The 19,728-nt window shown below is 41.2% G+C and overlaps 1 protein-coding gene across 4 annotated transcripts in view; it reads right to left on the reverse strand.

Moving 5' to 3' along the window:
- sez6l (seizure related 6 homolog (mouse)-like) overlaps positions 1-11,912 on the reverse strand; it is a 68,601-nt gene extending 56,689 nt beyond the window's left edge. The window contains exon 1 of one of the 4 annotated variants that reach the window (XM_032570440.1): positions 11,466-11,912. In XM_032570440.1, the coding sequence (XP_032426331.1) occupies positions 11,466-11,556 (91 nt within the window). In that variant the 5' untranslated portion in view covers positions 11,557-11,912. The remainder of the gene's footprint in view (positions 1-11,465) is intronic. The other 3 variants (XM_032570439.1, XM_032570438.1, XM_032570437.1) reach the window with 3 other exon arrangements.
- Positions 11,913-19,728: the final 7,816 nt, after the last annotated feature.

Raw genomic sequence — 19,728 nt, forward strand, 5'->3', positions numbered from 1 at the left:
AAACCCATCACATTTCCTCACACAGCATCTCTGGAAAACAAGCCTCCTTGCTGTCTGGTTTTCTGTGGCTGGCAGTGGGTGCGAACGCTCAGCGCCGCCACACAGAGCTGCATGATCATCACAAAACACAACATTTACATAACAGAGGCGTCACAGCTGAGCGGACAGAGAACCAGGGATGTGGTCTTACTACTGGCTCTATCGAGATATAGAAACGGTGGATATGTTGGAAACAAAGCATGCCACTGTCGTATCTGGAACTTAAAAACTATGGCAACTTCTGAGGTAATTAGACTAAACATTCTATGATATTTCACAAGGTCAGAGGATAAAAAGGTGAATTAATTTAGAGGAAAATCCCATGTTAGGGAATTAATAAAATCATACGTCTATGGCAGCGTGTTAGGGCAGTTGTAGATAAAGAAAAAAAGAAGAGTAAACTTTTGAGATTGATCTCAGAAATTTTCTAGATAACAAAAACTTAAAATCTCCAATTAACCTCAAAATTTAAGATTTTTTCTCGCAATTTTTTTATTTTTCAAACTTGGAAATTTCCAAGATTTTAATAGAACATTTCTAAGATTTGTTGTACTCCTCCATCTACAATGGCTCCAATACGCCATGACAGACATCGCAGTTGTCGACAACCTTAAAAACCCTGTTAAAGTAAACGTAGCTGTTGTAAAGTTCGGCAATTTCAGGGAACTTTGAAATTGTAATCCACAACCCATATGTAAAGAGGTTGTGACAAGTCCATTTCTTTTGGGCGCTGGCCTCGATTTTCGATGAGGATAAATATTTATTTTTCCGCTGCATACGGAGAACAGGATGGAAAGGGAGGTAAAAAAAAAATTCTCCAAAACGCACTGATAGAAGACTGCAGCAAAGTGGCATCTTTGGGCCACTAAGTCTCCATGACAACCACTGGACACCAGCTACATTTAACAACGCCAGAAATAACATTTTTTAAAAAGCAGTTTCTGTCCCACCATCACAATTATGTTTACGTGGGAAAACGCCTCATGTCCACTGTTAAGTATGGTAGAAGGTCTGTGGTGCTGTGGGCCGGGTTCTCTGCCAAAGCCTCTGGGTGTTTTTGTGGAGAATGTGGAGGAAATAAATTGATTCAATTCAATTTGGAATAATAACAAAAAATGTGGGAAAGTGAAGCACTGTGAATACTTTCCAGATACACTGTATTAATGCTATTATTAACACATGATGACATAATGAAGTCGACGCCTCCTTCAACACTTTGCCCCCGACTGAAGAGGGAAACTCTTCCTTCACGTCTTGTCATCACTTCATCCAGTCGCCAGAGTCATTCGCAGCCTGAATTAAATATGCAGCTCTACTCACTGACCGGCTCTAAACCTCAACATCGCTCATTAAACTATATTGTGTTTTATAGAATCATTTTACTGTTTTGCAGCTCTATTAGTTTTATACAAAAAGCAAAGAGCCACAGCAGGTCTATCTGACACCAAGGCATGGGCCGGTTACTGGTTCCAAGGTACATGCAGAGGATTCATATATACAATCTGCTTCATGTTAAACACCACCTCCAAATGTAAAACAATACAAACTCCCAACATGATATATTATATCAATAAAGACCATGATTTGTCTTAGCTGTTAGAGCAGTGGGAAAACATAACCTATTAGATGTAAACTTAGCTTAGTTGGGAGGAGGCGAATGAAATCTCAGTATCACAACTACAATCTAAAAACTGTTTCCAAAGACAACTACAGTCAACTGTGACTACAGGGTTTGTGGTGACATGGTAGTTTGGAATTGCAGTGAAATTCAGACGTCTGTCCTAATTGTTTTTTTAGAAGAGAGGCGGCTCATGGCTAAGGCTTCTGAAACTCAGCAGACAGTTAAGAAGCAAATGGCCTTTGCACTCACATTGATGCATTCGACAGAAAATGTAAGATAACACATTTTAGCTCTGTAATCATAATGATACAGTAGAAACGTGATATTTGTACCTAAGATTCATACAGTCATAATTTCATGCCTATTAGAACCTGAGGTCAGCGTTACACAAACAGCCGTGGCCTAAAACAAAAATAAACAAAGTTAAGCTTCAGTTAATTGCTTCTTTTGTAGCAAAGTGTCAGCAGCATCTGCGCAATCCGGCAGCCATCCCAGAGAGGATAATCCCAGGCACTGACGCATGCAGCCAGCGCTCTTGCTGAGCGTCAGCCCCGCCGCTCACACACACACACGGACCCTTTAGATAAGCAGAGCTGCTGCTGCACAAAGGTGAGCCGCCAGGGTGGAGACATCCACACCAGTCAGAGGTGCAGACGCTGCACCTGAAAGGTTAGCTACAACACCTGAAACCAGGCAGCGTGTAGATCAAGGACCCCAACACTCCACTGACTTGCTTATTACTGGTTCCGACCATATGTCAGACTGACGAGGCGACAGCCATTACTTTGATCCTAATGAGTGCAGGGATTAAGTAAGAAACATCTACACACTCATACAGTAGCAGGTAGCTCAAGCACACGCACAGGCTGCGTTTCCATTAGAAACAAGCGCAAAACTTTGTCAATATTTCGCTAGTGTCGATTTAGAGGAAAGTACCGTCAGGATTCACCTTCACTGAATAAGGGATGCAATTAAAATCACACATGAATAAATTGGTCCATGCGATAAGTCATTAAAGTGTTGCACTATGATCCTCCAACTCTTTCCTTCATGGTTTGCATCAGTGGTAACATCTGGTTGTTGATCGGGTGTTTCCATTGCAGTTTTGTGAAATAAAAATTTTGATTTGACCAAAAAAAACCACCTCATACTACCACCAAAGTTTAACAAAAAAACATTTTCGTTACTTTTTTTATTGTTTATTTTTTCAGGGGAATTGGGGGGGTGGGGGGTGGGGGGGGTGGGGGGGTGAGGATGTGCAGTAGCTGAACTGCCACTCTGGGTCACACTGTTAGCCAAGTTGCTGGGTCAATTTGGCTAACATTTATCTCTATTTATCTCCAGCAAAGTTTTAGTATCCATTAGCCCATAATAACATCAACATAGACATAGTACATACAGTACATACAGTACATGTGCATTACAAATGTATTAAAAGAACTACCGTTCACTTACAATAACTAAGTGAACAGTTCAAAGTAGGGATGCTCCGATCAGGTTTTTTGCTACCGATTCCAATACCGATCACGCAGAAGGGCCGATCTTTGCCGATCGCCTGGATTGACTGTTTATTTTTTGCGTGAATTATAAATGATACTATGTGATCTGGCAAAATTAAAAAATGATCTGGTAATAAATTCACGTAATTAACGTAAACATGCAACATACTTGCAGGCACAACACAGCAGCTACTCAGTCAAAAGAACAACTGAAAAACCTGCGACCAGTTAAACAACATTTAACAGTAAGGCTCTCTGTACCATAAATTATACATGAGTCAAATAAGTCTCACAACGCTGCCTATATCAAATAATGTCTAGTAAAAGAGGGAAACATTCATTCAAAGTCAAATGCAAGTTGCATCAAAATAGACAATCATAAGTTACTGAATCAAAACTTCCCAAAAGCAAGACTGTCTGATTAATGCTGGTTCTGATTGGCTTATTCTGATTGGCTAGCTGATTAATGCTGGTTCTGATTGGCTTATTCTGATTGGCTAGCTGATTAATGCTGGTTCTGATTGGTTGTTTCTGACTGAGCGGAGTAATACTGCAGAACACAGGAGGAGGGAGAGGAGATCGATTATTATTTATTTTTTCATAAAGTATCTCCCATGTTTGGACATAGCGAAAGTTTTAATATGTGAAATTTTTGTTGCTGTTTTTGTCCTTTACGTTACATGCTGTGGCTTTAAGCAGACGTTCCGGGTCTGTAAAATATTACTACCTGTAGCCCGTAGCGACGGTCCAACAGCGAGAGCAGAACCAGCGTCTTTCACCGCCAGCTCGAAGACTTGAATTATTTTTCGGGTTATTTGTTTAGCTTTCTGACCGTGATGCTAATCCGGGTGAGTGTTTGTGGTAGCGTGCTGCTTTACCTGCTATCTACTGTAGATCTGGACGTCATTTTTCCTGCCTTGAGCGTCGATGTAGCCAAACTCCGTCAAGTGCTTGTTTTTTTAAATGTCGTATTAGATTCGTTGTGTTGATGCATTTTGACGCGCTTCACCCCCGAGGTAATTTTCCGCCGCAACACGCAAACGTCCCCATTCACTCTCAGGGCGTTGTAGTTCCACGCGACGGGATTTGTTGCTGCGCGCTTGCGCAGTGTGAAGGAAGGAGGAGATGAGCTGTACACGCAGGCTGCGAAGTGAGATACAGGTGATCGTTTTGGTGATCGGCAACAAGAGACAGTGATCGGCGATCACCGATCATACACTTTTTCACGGAAATCGGCCGATTATGACCGGTGGCCGATCGATCGGCACACCTCGAGTTCAAACCGATAAATATCGTAGATGAAGAACAGCAATGATATAAACGAGCAAATGAAAGCTGAAAAAGAAACAAATGCGTAAAACTAAAAATATGAAACACCTGACATCATTTTTTTATAATAAGCCCAAGTTTTCATTTGGATGTTGTGACTTTGAAAAGATATGGGCTTGTTCAGTTCAGCCTGTTCTAGAGTCTCCTGTTAGATTCTTAAGGCCTGCAGGTCCACAAACCTTCAGAACACAATAATAATGAAAATATTGTATGCACTAATAAAACATGCAGATCATTTTTAGTTATTAGGCGGAAACCTGACAAACATCAGCGGCAGTCGTTTAAATCTACTCTGCCGCTTCATGCCTCATCAAAAAACCACGGCATAAGTTCTTCATTAGGAACACGGAGGCCTGAATAAGCATGCTAATGAGCAGCTTATGTTCTTGGAGGCTCTGTGTGAAGTAAAAGGTTAAAACCCTCGGAGCCCACCTGCAGCAGCACCAGGCGCCCGCTGATTAAAAAGGAGTCAGGACAACTTCCTGATGGTTTCTGTCACAGCTGCCTGCTTTTGTCTTGATAGACTCTTTAGCCATTTTTTTTAGCAAAATAAATCACAACATGGAAATTTAACTCTAGAATCGCTTTTTGTTTCTTGACTTGTTCTCAGTGAGAACACAGCTCTGCTCGACTGACTTTTAACAATTGTCTGTTTTTTAAAAGCTTTTCACAGTCTATTTACAATGTTTCCCATTAACACACTCATCCATCCTGCTACTCGGCGCAAGTACTCTACTTCCTGAACCTCAGTCACATCAGACGTGATTTACAGCACCTGGTTCTGCTCTCTACAGAAGACATGAGTAGTTTAAGAAACCAAAACATTACTTTGGCTTCCACTCTGTTGTTAAAGCCGACCAAACATCCAAAAACAAAAATCACGTCCCACTATATTTAAGCTGAAAAATGAAAATGTTGAATATGGTGAACTTCAAAATTGAATTATTTGCAATGTGTGGGTGACATGTTTATAGTTAAGACACCGAGGACAATGGATACTGGAGGAGAATCGGTTCAACAAACGCTTTTCTGATCATGGAGCTTTATAAAACGTTTGCAGCTACAAAAGCTTCCACTGTGAAACAGTTTTGAAGAGAGCCTGCTCTCTTTTGAAACTTACAATTTCAAGTCTTTTCCAGAAACTTTCTGAGATTAGCCTCAAAAAAAACTTTTCTAGCAAATTTATGATTTTTTTAAACTCTGAATTTTCTAATGTTTTCCCTTCTATTTACAGTGGGCCTAATACACTGTCGTAATTTTCAGTTGTGCCTTGCTCTTGTCTACTTTTCAGATGACAGACTAATGCGATTTTGTTTTAAACTTCTCTGTTACTGACCCCTGAAGGCCACTGTTTGCACAGGATTTTATTTCGGAGTATTAAAATAAAGGGGGGACTAAATACAAATACTCACCACAGATCCTAATCTGTAAAGAATGTTGAAAATTCACAGCCATGAGCCATTACTATGTGTTGTACGTGTGACTGGCTGTGTGCATGCTATCAACACAGCAACAGCAGTGACAGTCTGAAGGTTTATGTTTCATATTCTACTCTGTTTTTTTCTTCTTCTTCTTCTTTCCTCCCCCAAACCTGCCTTCATGTTTCTTCTACAACTCTGTTTCTTTGCCTCTTTCTGATGCTTACATGGCACAATATAGGCTCAAAAGTTTGGAGCCTAAGGATCTGGTTGTGTAATAAGGCTCAGGTTAGTCAAGCAGAAGAGACAATCTCCTCTCAGTTCTATTTTTCCTCTCAACTCACAAGAAATGGGAGAGGGGAGGGGGAGATGGAAGACGAGCACAGAGGATGAAGAACAACCAGAGGAAGGAAGCTGAAGAGCAGAGCAGAGGTGATGAGATGAGAGGAGAATGGCGGATCAGGAGCAGGGTGAGTTTTTGCTTCCTTTTGCTGGAGAGGATGTGCAACAGTTCCAGAGGCAGCCTGAGTCGATAGCACTGCTGCACGTTGTTGCATCTTGCTGCATCTTGCTCTCTGGATCCATATTGCAGCTAGATCTGCTTTCTAGTCTCTGCTCACCCATCATCAGGCTGCCTTTGCTACATTATCACTCTAACCCTGAGAAATCAGAGCAGGCAGCGATCGGGCCCCAACTTCATGCTCACGTCAACAGCGTGCGAGGTTATCACACAAACACACACACCCAGACACGTTCCCCGAACAGGCTGGATGACATCGGGTCTCTGCTGGAGGAGCTCATTAAGCCCAGACGCCGGCGGTGGGATGAACCCAGCGACACGGAGCAAGACGCAGGGACTGAGCGCGTGCAGATCATACGGCCGCGCGCCAACAATGAAGTGGCGTGGATTAACAAGTAGGCCGACGCCTGGCTGAGAAGATATCGATGATTTCTCGGCTGAAACTTTGACACGTTTGTGCATCATCAGGGCAGAGAGGCAGCTCCTCCCAGGCCGAGATGATTTAAGAGCTCACAGCTTCACAGAGGCCGGTTCACACGGGAGCGTTTGTTCAACGAGGCAATTACTGAAAGGCGCAGGAGAAAAGTTGTGACTGATGACTGTGTGACAGCTCACTCACATGGTGTTGAAATTAAAACTAAAAGAATTGAATGATGACATTCCCTGAAATGGAAAGTTATGTGCATTAATGTCCAATGCAGCTCTGAGCAGAGACACAGACACTGTAGTCCATTTTCCTCTGGACAAAAAAAAGTGCCACTCTGAAATGTTCTTGTTGTTTGTAGTGTACAGCGTATGGTCATAGGGAGCATTTAAAGATTGAACCGCCTATATTACCAGTCCGCTACATTTTCATAACTTTGTCCAACAAGAGTTGAATTTAATTTGAAATAAATTCAAATGTATTTCATACATGAAGTTATTAATTGGTTTCTGATTTATTTTTGACTCGTGTCTTATTGCAAATGCAGTCAACATGTTACCTCTGCCGATTAAATATTTCACCTAAATACACAAATAAAGCCAAATGAGATGCATAACATCACAATCAATAGGCTACTAATACCTTTAACAAAGTTCTGTTCAGTAAAAGCAAAGCAAGTTGATTATGGTGTATTTTCTATATCTGTGTATAAAAGTTATGATGTGATGACCAGCATATTAAACATGTATGTAATACTGCAAGACATTATCAGTTTTAAGAGAAAATTGTCAATCTCGTTAAAATCATTTCTGTCATAAAGCACACTGGTGACATATCGTGTGCTGTTGGTTTCATTTTGAAGCAACATGGAAGCTTGTATATATGTACTCTGTAGGATATAAGAGGACTTCATTACTTTGTCAGACAGTAGTTGTAGTTTATTTCATAATAGAACAAGTTAGGTAGGTTTCTCAAGAATTGGCGCCCTGAAAAACGATGAAAAGCCAGACGACGTTTGGTCCCTCTACGTTGTGCTAATAGCACTTAGCACACTTTAGCTCACTAATTAACACAGTGTGGTAAATAGTTGGACATAATTTAGCGAAGCTTAGAGGCAGATCATTTTCCTTGAGGAATTTTAATAAGGTACTCGAATAAGTCGATGAAGCTTTACATAATGTGACTTTTCAATATTGTATATTCTATATAACTAAATCTTAGACCCATGTGACCAAAGCGCATGGCTGGCTCAGTAAACTCAGTTCTACATTTGCAGTGGTAGGACATGCCTCCCAAACTGACTGGTTGGTAAGTCATTGTTTTGTTTTGGGTTTTTTCTTCATGGTAACAATGTAATCCTGGGTTGTTGGCCAGTCTTCTCTTACACAATTGTTTTACACTTTTACACAAAGTAGTAATTTTCCATCCTATTAACATGAATGTACATCTGTCTGATTTTAAAGCCATTTTTAATTTTTTTTCTTTTACATCTTTCCAAGTGGTTAAGAGGAAAGGGCCTCTGTGTCACATCCTGTTTGTGCCCCAGCGAGACAGGAAGGCTTACATGTTAGAACACATTTAGATCAACATAAAAAAGTTTGATGACTTTAACACAATATGTCCACAAGGTGAATTTGGTTTTTTTTTTGTTTGTTTGTTTCTTCTTTTTTTTGGACAGCAAAGCACATCAACCTGTATTGACTTTAATCAACACTACGAACCTCAAAAATGACTAAATTGACGATTCAGATAGTATGAGTATGTCGACTTGAAAAGTCATGCGTTTTGTTACTGACTCAGAGATTTTGAAATAAAGCCATAATTTTTGGTTATCATGTACGCAGTCGACCTCCAGGTTACAGACATCATCCACACACAAATAGTTGAAAACTGAATACTTGACTCCTTCTAAAAATGCCTAATACACACCAAATATACAATAACATGCATTAATAAGATCAGTGGAAAGAAAATCTTAGTATTACAACAGAACCTAACATCCATATGGTCTTCCTTATACTGTATCTGCTGAGGAACAGCCAATTAACACCAAGGAAAATGAATGGCACACCTGAATTGGCTGCTTTGCAAACATCAGCCAATAGCATGTCAAACACCATCACAGCTAGGTATATCAGCTTCACAAGCTGCATTTTGTTTCACATAGTTTTGATATAATGTATAAAACAAAATCTGCAAATAGGCTCATCATCCCCAAATAACTTGGAGTGATGTTCCACTGAAAAATACGTCAATGCTGAACCTCAGTGTAGGTCACAAATAGACATTGCCTGCGCCGTAGCCCACCTCTGGTAGATAAGACATGCAAAATTCAACATGAATTCAGCGTTAACGTCATACGCAAAAATGAACATGCCGCTTGTGTTGTTTTTTTTTAGCTGCAGCTGCTATCACCTTTGTTTGGTTAGCTGCAGAACTATTGGCTCATGCCAAAAACGGGGATTAACATGGAATGAAGAGTTTATAACAATAGATGAACTTCCGTCACCATATGTCATCATCACAATATTTGTTGCACATGTTAATATTGCAAAAATGTGTGTTTGTTTTCAACTGTCATGAATATAACAGAGGTATGCCAACAAGATATCGAGGCTCGCTGTAGTGGATAACCACACCTGACGTAGATGATCGTACCAGAGGTCTCAAAGAGCTGCAAGCAACAATGTCACAATCCAACGTCTGTTTGAGTATTTCTTTACTGGCATCAGAGGCACAACGGATGTGTGTGTGGAGAATGTGCCGCTGTCCTCAGTGATTACAGCTTCAACCACAATGATCATGCACCACAAATCTTTAATGAGGCTACAGCAAAAGGCTCCTTTGCATAAAACACTTTCTCCATAACTGTGTCGCAGCCGTCATCCCCAGCATACTGTGATCATGTTAGTTGCAGAGCCTGAGTTTGGCTCCAGACCGGAGGGATGCCCCAGTTAGAGATGAAGAAAATTGTATCAACCAAAGTTATTTTGATCGCCTCAGCTGATCAGGGGGAAATGCTCAGCAGAGCAAACTTTCCTGAGCATTAACATTTCATGCTTTTGTTTTCATTTTTCTTATTGAAATGTTGCATCCAAAACGGAAAGCTGTGAACGTGGACATCATGTATCCATTTCCACATTAGCAAGGTAGGATTCCAAAGAGAATCTGCAACCTTTATAATCCAAACAGCCAAAGAAGACAACTTATAATTCTGATGAACATCTACTGCTGGAAACGGATTGTCAATCTTAAATAACCACTTTACTTTCTCTTAACCTAAATATGTAAATAAAGAACAGACAAAACATTTACAAAACAGAGGATAAATACTTTTTCTTCTGTTGGATGTTGATTTTTAATGGAAAATATACTGAAGACACTGTTCAACCCAATGACAAGAAAGGTTGACGTAAAAATATGTTGCTGGTACAGTTAGTGACGTTCTGTTGTGGAAATTCAATGCGTAATAATATTAGCTGGTTTGTTCATTTTTCCAATGTTATTAAGAACTATAAACTAAGAGGTCCAAAAAGCCACTAACGGTCTAGAAACAAACATCCTTCATGTGACCAGCTGCATTTCTATTGATCATAGGATTGTGAAATTTTATTTTTCAGAAATAAATTTGATTAACGGAGATGCCAATTTAAAAAAAACAAAAAACAAACTCGTTTTTTGATTAAAAAAATTGTAATGCTATGATGAGGTGGTTTATTGGCCTTATAAAAAATTGGCTCATTTCGCAAAACTCCAATGGAAACACATTTTTCGCATCACACCAGTCACATGATCAACAACCGGATGTTGCCATTGGCGCAAACAACGAAAAGGGATCATGGTAAAGCATAAATATTTGTAATGAATTATCGTTTGAAAACTTATTCACGTGTGATTTTGATTGCGTTTCTTCTGCAAATGTGAAATTGTGTTGTTTTTTTGTTCGTTTGTTTTTTTCTTTCCAAAATTAGCAGAGTTTGTAATGGAAACACAGCTACAGAACTATTTGGAAAGATTTTCTCTTCATGGGTATTGAGTGTAACTTCGTTCTTCTTCTATTTTGCTATTTTTCTTCCTGCTGATGCTCAGACTGCCAGTCTAACTGCAGCGCCTGTTGACAGGTGATCTCTTCCTCTGCATTCACCCTGCTGCTGCTGCCTGATCGAGGCTCCCACGCACACGAGTGGGCTCCGCTCCGCGCGCACTCCTCGGCTTAAGGGAAGCGTGCGCGCACATCCCTGGACCGCTCGTGCCAAAAAAAAAAGAAGAAGAAAAAAGAATTCGCTCGGTGGTTTGAGCCGCTCTCGCTGTAAATAGCCTGCATTTATTTCAAGACTTCAAAAGGGCTGTTTCAGACTCACCCCCCCTCCCCATCCGCTCGAAACCTCCCACGATTTGACTCGAAAACAAGCCGGGGATGCCCAGAGAAAAATAAAATATATATATAAAGCGAGTTGGTGATGCGCCGAGAACTGAACTCAAGCTGCTCTCGATCTGCTTGGACGCAATCCGAGACACAGATGATGGGAGTTTAAAAACACTGCTACAACAGGATTAAAGAGCAGCGTCCGACAATAATAATAATAATAATAATAATAAAATGAAAAAACCTTACCTCCTGCTGAGACGCTGCTCCACAGCAGCCAGACCCACAGCACCGCAGGCAAGGTGCCGCGGAGTGGGACCGAGCGGGCAGCCGGCGGCATGGCGACAGAAGCCGGTCCGGGGGAAGAGAGAGCGGCGGCGGCGCGGAGAGACTGTGGAGAAGGGAAAATAAAACCACGAGCTCCCTGGTGTGTGAGCGGGCTGGTCGGCGGTCAGGTAGAGCCGGTGGCGTCAGAGAAGGTCCGCATGTCAGAGGAGCATCCTCCTGACTGCAAGCAGCGCCTCCTGCTTTCTGCCACCGATCCGTCCTCCTCTGTTGTCCTCTCTCACATTCTCAGTCACAAGCAGCCTCCCTCTCTCCCTACCGCTCACCCCTCTCCCTCTTTCTCTCACACACACACACTGACAGTCACACACAATGTGACCCTAATGATAATGGAACTTTGTTTTGGAGAGAGCGGGCGAGCATGCATGTGTGTTTGTGTGTGTGTGTCAGGGGTGATGGGCTGCACACTTATATAAGATAGAAAGGGAGAAAAGATTTGCAGGAGGGATGAGGCGATGGACGGGTTGAGTTAGGAGCTTCCTCATGCCGAGCTGGTAATCTGTTTGAGGAGGCTGGTTGTATTTCACTGTGGGAATCCACTGCAGTCGCCTCCATGTAGACCCGAGCAAGACTGAACACTCTGCAGGTTAATGAATGCTGACCGCTGAGAAGCCTTCAGAGGAGGCTGGCGCATGGCGTTTCATATCTAAATTAAAACTCAGCATCTGAATTTCAAGCGAAAAGTACTCACTGCTCACAGTGCAGCAAAGTACAACTGTGTACTTATAGCAAATGGCTGAGTCCCAGTGGTCAAGAGATTTGAAACAAATTTTACATGCAAAAGTGTTTGGCGTTCTGCTGCAAAGTAAGTTGTTATGTATGCTTTCAGTGTTGCTAAGTAACTAAACTTTATGTTAATTTAATGATTGATCATAGCAACAGGAAGAAGAAGAACAAAAACAAGAACGAAAAGTCTACACATCCATCGTCTGTACCTGTTTGTCCTTGCAAGGTCGCACATGTACATCAAGGACAGATCACCACGGCAACACAGAGATGCTTAGAATAAACAACCATGCACGCACACACACACACACACACACACACCCAGTCACGCCCAAGGACAATCTGGAGAAACCAATCAATGTCCTATGCAACTGGATTTTGGACTTTGCTCTCTGTGTGAGAGCAAGCAGTCACACTTCCTCCACTCTTTCCATCAACACCGGCATCCCACAAGGCTGTGTTTTCAGCCCAGGGCTTTATTGACCCTTTGCAACTACGTAACCTAATCATATTGAGGCGCCAAGATGGACGTCGGAAGTAATCCAAAAATGTGATATTTGGTATCTTTCTAATCATACTTACAAAGTTTATGAGCGTTAATCTTCTTACCCTGTTTAAAGTGTTTGCTGCAAATCTGCGATTACGCCGAGGGCCGTCAGTCATTATGACTATGATATACAGTAGTAATGATATAGATAATAACAGTTATAGCATCACTGAAAAATACACAGCACAAGTCATTACGGGATGCATTTAGAGGCAGCCGCAGCCCAGCGCAGAGTGTATCTGAAAAACACCTGGGCTGTTGTTTTGTTGAAATCAGTATCATTTCTTTGTTTTACTCAATTGAGTCAAACCGAATCACATCAGTTTACAACACTCTGAAATCAGTGAATCAGAGGACAAATTGTGTCGCTTCGCATAATTTTTTTCCATCAAAGTATCTGCAATGTGCATCAACATTTGCGTCACATCAGAGATGCACGACCCTGTTATTTACAGTGAAGACGACATTAAACTACTAACATGTCAACAACAGTAACCATGTCATAAAAGAGTATTTCAAAGCAAAAAAAAAAAAAACACCCTGAAATATTAGGTGGTTATTTTTATTGCTTCAGTGTAGCTACGGATGAAGTCGCAGAGCTGAGTTGGCTGTTATGTTGCCTGTTCACACTGTGGTTCCACAAGTCCTGAACAATGTGTGCTTAAACAAATGAAAGCAGATGTGGGAGAAGCCCTGTGAGTTAGAGTGTAGTGTTGCTCACGCTGCCCCATCATTTCACACACACTCCTCAACAAAGATGGGTGATCTTTGCTGTGGCAGAGCAAGCCGTGCATTAACTTCCTCATTCCGCCTGGGGAATTTTACACATTACCAGAGTTGTAATAGTTTGGGGGTTTTTCAGCATCATTCAGTTTTATTTCATTGTGACTTTTTGTTTGTCCAATTCCGTTAGTTTTAGTGAGTTTTTACAGTGTGTTTGCTAGTTTTTATTAGTTATCATTATTAAAATATTGTTGAGTTTTGTTATAGTAGCGGTTTTAGTTTTTTTCATACTTTGCTTGATTTGATTAGGTGTAGAATTCAAGAAGGCCAAAGTATTGTATTATGATCATGTTTACACTGATTGGGTGATGAATACTCAACATTAGATACCATCTTCAAAATATGTATTGTTATTGTTGAACAGCTGCTGACTCTGGAGTTTGAACCCAACTTCTGTTGTCACCATTTTGTGGACCAGCGTTAGCGCCACCAGGAGGAGAATGGAGAACCGCAATGTATCAACAGCTGACATAAACTGTTAGTGTGGGGGAAAAAATCTATTTCACATCAGTTCACACGTCTAATAAATAGATCCATAAACTTAAAATCTAAGGATTTGATTTTGCAATAGAGTGGCATGTTTATTTTTGGTTGTATTTACCCAGAATGCCCTCTGCTACAGTCCGCTTTTTGCTTTTTTAGCTGTCTCGGGTCTGCTTGGCATTCATACATTTGAACGGCAGCAGAGTTCACTTCCACTGGGTTTGTAGGCAGACCAGAGTTTGCTTTTTTGGTCCGCATTAGAGTTCGGTCGCACGTTCGGTCCTCCCCAAACAAACGGGACTTTCAGAGCAACCGGACTGAAGTTGGATTAATTTGGACCAAACATGACTGGTGTGATTCACCCTAAGCTTGAGCCAAAGACGTAACATTAGAACCTTGAGGTTCTTCTACCCGACAAGAGCTTTAAGGATCTGAAGTCCAGAACATCTGATCAGAACCTGACCCACCTCAACTGAATTCTGTGTGAAGGAGAAGAAGTTGTGCTGCCTGCAAGCTTTTGTTAAATCTGAAGCTCCTAACCGAAGCTTTTAGCCAGAAACTGAACACCCAGCACAGCTTGACCCAAACAGACCAGATTTCCTGGTTCAAAAATTCCCTCATTAGAACAAATTACCAGTTAAAAGAAGACAATCTCAGCACTGATGATTATGTCATTTCTGCGCTGTGGAAAAAATTAATTGCCAGACGCTGTTAGGTGAAAATCACTCAGTCAGGTTTGTTTCATACCATATCCATGGTGTGACAGCCACAAGGTCAAACACTGGAGAAAAGGTCAGATTAAAGCTCCAAGTCAGACTCAGAGTGGGCTGTGTGTGTCAGACAGAGACCACACACAGGTTTCACACTGAAGATAAGGAATCCCAAACAGAGCAGAGACAGTCTGGCTCCCATGCAGCTGCAGGAAACAGCCTCTAGCCTTGGATGTGCAGCCCAGACAGGTTCATCTGGCGAGAGTTCATAAGCACTTAGAGCAAAGACATAGCATGACATGACCAATATATTATTAAAGCCAGAATATATTGCATGATAATAAAATTGTCCACCACAGCACAATTAGTCATGCATTATAATGTCATTTAAACATTACAGGGACAAAATGGGGATAACCAGGTTCAATGAGGCTGTAGGAGGAGCACAGGAACACCACCCGCAGCAGCACCACCAGCCGCAGCGCATCTGCTTCTGTTACCCTCTGCTGATTAAAGGATGTGGTCGATACTCCATCATTTTGTCTCTAAAAGTTTCACAGAGATCATTATTCTAATTGACTTCCTGTTTCAGTGTTTATGTTCACCATTAGCCATCTAAAAAAAATGCAATTTGTAAACCTGCAACATGGAAACAGTGACATAAACGTGACTGAAGGAGATCAAGATGTTTCATGGGTTCTTTTAAAGGGACAGTTTTATGTATTGTCCAGCAAAAAGGGCCATTTCATAGCAAGAGTAACAAATAACTATGTTATTCTATCATTTTATAGCAAATTCAAGTAACTATGTCACATTCAGTTGTTTTAGAAATGCTGTATGTATCAAATATGACTTAAAGAAAAATTTACTTTGTAACTGAACGCCTTGAATTTGGGTCTCTGTCTCTTTAAGAAACTCCTGCTCTTTCTGAAACTCCACCTTCAGGAAGTCATGACAACATGGCTCCTCTATCAACCCTTTAACAACATTTTGACCAGCTTTGCTCCTATAATGAGCTCAGCAGATGTGCAGTTCCACCAGGTGTTTGCTAATTGCTGCTGGCTAGTCTGAAGGAGCTGAGAGGAGGAGTTGAGGGGAGGGCTGCTGTGAGAGGCAGAAACTTGGAAACTGTAGCTCCAAAGAGGAGCTGCGTCTCGAAGGTGGAGCCTGGGTGGAACGTCCACCCAGGCGTTTTGCACAGCTGGATGGTTGCCGTGGAGATTAAAGGATTTCTCAAACCTTCATGAAAGAATCAAAGCAAGATTCCAGGTGTTTCTGATGAGGGAATAGCATTATAACATGATGTAAAGATAAAAAAAACCCCTCAGTTTTACACAGCACTGCCCCTTTAAATCACTGCATTTTTAGTTTCTCTTGAAAAGAAATAATAAAATGTTCTATCATTCAAATGTTGCCTTTCTCAGTGTTACTTTTAGTTTCCTATTGGTGCTAGCTACACTTTCTACATGAAGCATTATCAGCTGAGAAGAAATTTAAAAAAAAAAAGAAAATGCCCAAAGCCAAGGCTGCATAGGAAGGAGTTCTGTTTTGTGGTTAGGCTTTAGGTTAAAGGTCACACTCAGGCTAAATGAACAGTAGTCAATGCAGGAGAAAAGTGAATATAGAATACTATGTGAGAGTGATTGCATGTAGGCGTGTGTGTGGGGTGTGTGTGTGTGTGTAGGGGTGGATGGAAGTGAAACATTGTGTAGATTAGTTATACACAACCTGTTAACACAGCCTCTATTCCTGTTAATTATAATGATTTTCTGCTTACCGAAAATGAAAACACATCGTTTAAGATTAGAATATTACACCATACCAATTACAGCAACAACAAAAAAAATCATTTCCAATGCAGAATTATCTGGTCGTTTTTTTCCTACAGGAGTTGCTCAACTTCATACTTTTAAACACCTCGCAGCAAAGCAGCTCTAATTCAGTTCCAGGAAAGCAGCGTGACAGGAGGGAGGTGAAATGTTGCAGCAATCCGTGTCAGCGATAGAGGAGGCTAAGATCCAGGTAATGCAAACAGAACACATGGAGAAAAGCATTTCATATCCCTGAGCGGCTGTTGTGTTATTTTTGCTCAACTTAAAAATGTACTAAAACATGTATCAAAAGGAAACGCCTGGGATGCGTGCTTTCATACTGCCAGTTTGTTCTGCGGCTATTTATAGCTTTAAGTTGGAAAGAAGGTTTAATCAAAAGCATGAAGTTGATCTGAAACGTGTTAAACAACCAAAATATAATAAATCCCTTTACAGACAGAACCAGAGCAGCACCAGGAATAAGAAGCATTTCTGTTTTATTTGATGCGCTCCGTTCTCACTCCAGGGGGAAACAATCTGGCTCTGTGGCTGTTCAATGCTCCTCTATGTTCTCCTGCAGCCGTGTGTTCCTGCTGCTGGGCGCCGAGCAGGTGGTGCACTTGGCTACTCGAAACAAGTTACCAACCAGAGGGAACGGGAACCAATTAAAAAGCGGGAATCTGCAGGCAGTTAAAAGATAAATGCAGCGGCTGAGAAACGCTGAGCGGCTCCAGGAAAGCTGACCGTGGTGTTCTCCGGTGCTGCAGGTGATCGTGGTTCTGCCATGAATCCAAACAACTGCCGACTCTTTCTCAAGGTCAAACTGAGCCGGCTGAGGCTCGGTTCATGTTCTCTGCCACTGATGTAAACAGTTCACAGAGACAATATAGTGCGCCTCTCACTCTGGAATCTGGAATCAGTCTGTAGCTGCGCCTTCTATGTCAATCTCACAAATCTCAACAAAATTCAGCCGAGTGAAGTTGGCCCCCCCACCTTCCTCCAATCTGACAAAAATGGTCTTTTTTTTTTGCCTTTATGTGCTGAGGCAGTCAGAGCTGCGTGTCTCCTCCATCTCTGCCAAACAAAGAATGAAATGATTAGACGGCGGCTTTAGAGGGAGAAGAGATATCGTTCGTTCTGAGAAGCATCACTCCCCCCACCCCGCCCCACCAACCGTCCCCGGCTCGCTCCTTGTCTCATCTATCCTCATCCTATCTGATTCTCTTTGTAATCTATAATCCCTCCTTCTCCTCCATCTCCATCTTAAGCCCAATCTCATCTCTTTTATCTCTTTGCTTTACAGCCATTGGTCCTAGCTCTCCTGCCGCTGTTGTGTTTTCTTTACAAATTCCTGTGAGAAGGAAGGCGGGAGGTCGGCTGGGGAGTCGGTAAGCCTTTGCAGTGAGATGAACGCTCTGACAGCACATGGCTCGGTTGCACTACACAGCAGAGGCCTGCAGGTCACAGGTTCTTGTTTGCTGTGGCAAAAGATAGCAGAGCGCAAACAGGTGAGCCAGAACAAGGCAACAACGTTTGTAGACCTCAAAGATGAACTGAAGCTCATTTACATCAGCTTGATGTTGAACTGAAAACCAACATGTAATTATTCACTGGGATCCAGCAGCAGGCAGCCAGTGGTGCAGAGCAGGTCACACAAAGTGGACCAGCAGCTGCAGACTGGGAGTCAGTTCAGCACTGTGAAGCTTTTTTTTTTTTTTTTTTTTAAATAGATGATAGTATATAATAAACTACTTTTTAAATTGTTGGGGTTTTTTTGGGGGGGGTCTGTTTTTTTTTTTTGTTTGTTTTTTTACAATAGTCTGATATGAATAAATGTTGTGTGCAGCGACACTTTATATAATATTGAAAAAAATCTTTATTTTCTTTAGTTTCCAGTGAGGCTAAGGAGAAAATAAAATCACCTTTAGTTACCAGATGTTGGTAATGCTCTAATGCCCAGACTTAACTGGATATCTGGGAAAACATTGTTATGCTCTTTGTTGTTTAATATCACTGAGAACGATTATTTATAAAAAGTGAAGATTTGAGAGAACTCTGTATTAGTGTTTGAGAAAACATAGATTTAGGTTCCCATGCATTACAGAAAAACAAACAATGCGCTTATATATCCACTTGCTTTGACACAGAATAACAGAATAACTGTTATTAAAAACAGTTATTCTGTTTTTAATAACTTCATATTCTAATACATTATTTTAATGCTGTCAGCCTATATAACCGTCCATACAAATGAAACTCCTGGCATCGTGTTTAATGGGCTCTCGATAATAAACGCACATAATATACTTGAAAACAAGGTAAAAACATTGTCCGTTAATGAATGATGAAAAATGTTTAGATACTTAAATAGCACATTTTTACAAGAAAAATGTCTAGCATAAGCTAAAGCTAATGTTAGCCACAAAGTTTAAAGAAAGTAAAACTCACCTTCGTATTTGTGTATAAGGAGGCAAACATCTTAAAACCTTTATCCAGCTTATTGTCGGGGCTTCGGATCGATGTTCATCATTAATTGTTACCTTGGACAAGCCCTGCAAACACCCAGTGGAAAGAGCCTTTTTCAATAGATCGGATACGATTGAGCCGCTTTTCCCCGAACGCGGAAGCTGAGGTGCAAAGAGCCTATTCCTGCCAGGAAGTTGTGATTGTTTTGAAGCAATCTGATTGGCTAACAGGTTTTAGCTTTGCGCCACACTGCCCCCTATGGGTTTAACATGTTTAAAACATTTTTTTTAAACGATATGGCAGAGCTATTCATTCATAATTATTCCTGACTTTTCGCACAAACAAGCTTATTCACATGTGATTTTTTTTTTAAATTTTATTTCTTATTTAATTGAAACACCGCACTTGCGAAATTGTCTTTTTATGACGTTAGCAGAATTAGCGCACATCTGTAATGGAAATGCAGCTAATGTATTGAAGCTACTGAGGCTAATATGTTCGGTCATTGAACAGGGGATTTAAAATACTGGCTTCTGGGTCATCTATGGCCGATAACCTCTTCTGTTCATATCGGCTTAGAGACCCATCCATCCATCCATCCATCCATCTTCTTCCGCTTATCCGAGGTCGGGTCGCGGGGG

The sequence above is a fragment of the Xiphophorus hellerii genome, chromosome 8 (assembly GCF_003331165.1).
Source record: "Xiphophorus hellerii strain 12219 chromosome 8, Xiphophorus_hellerii-4.1, whole genome shotgun sequence".
Classification (NCBI taxonomy): domain Eukaryota; kingdom Metazoa; phylum Chordata; class Actinopteri; order Cyprinodontiformes; family Poeciliidae; genus Xiphophorus; species Xiphophorus hellerii.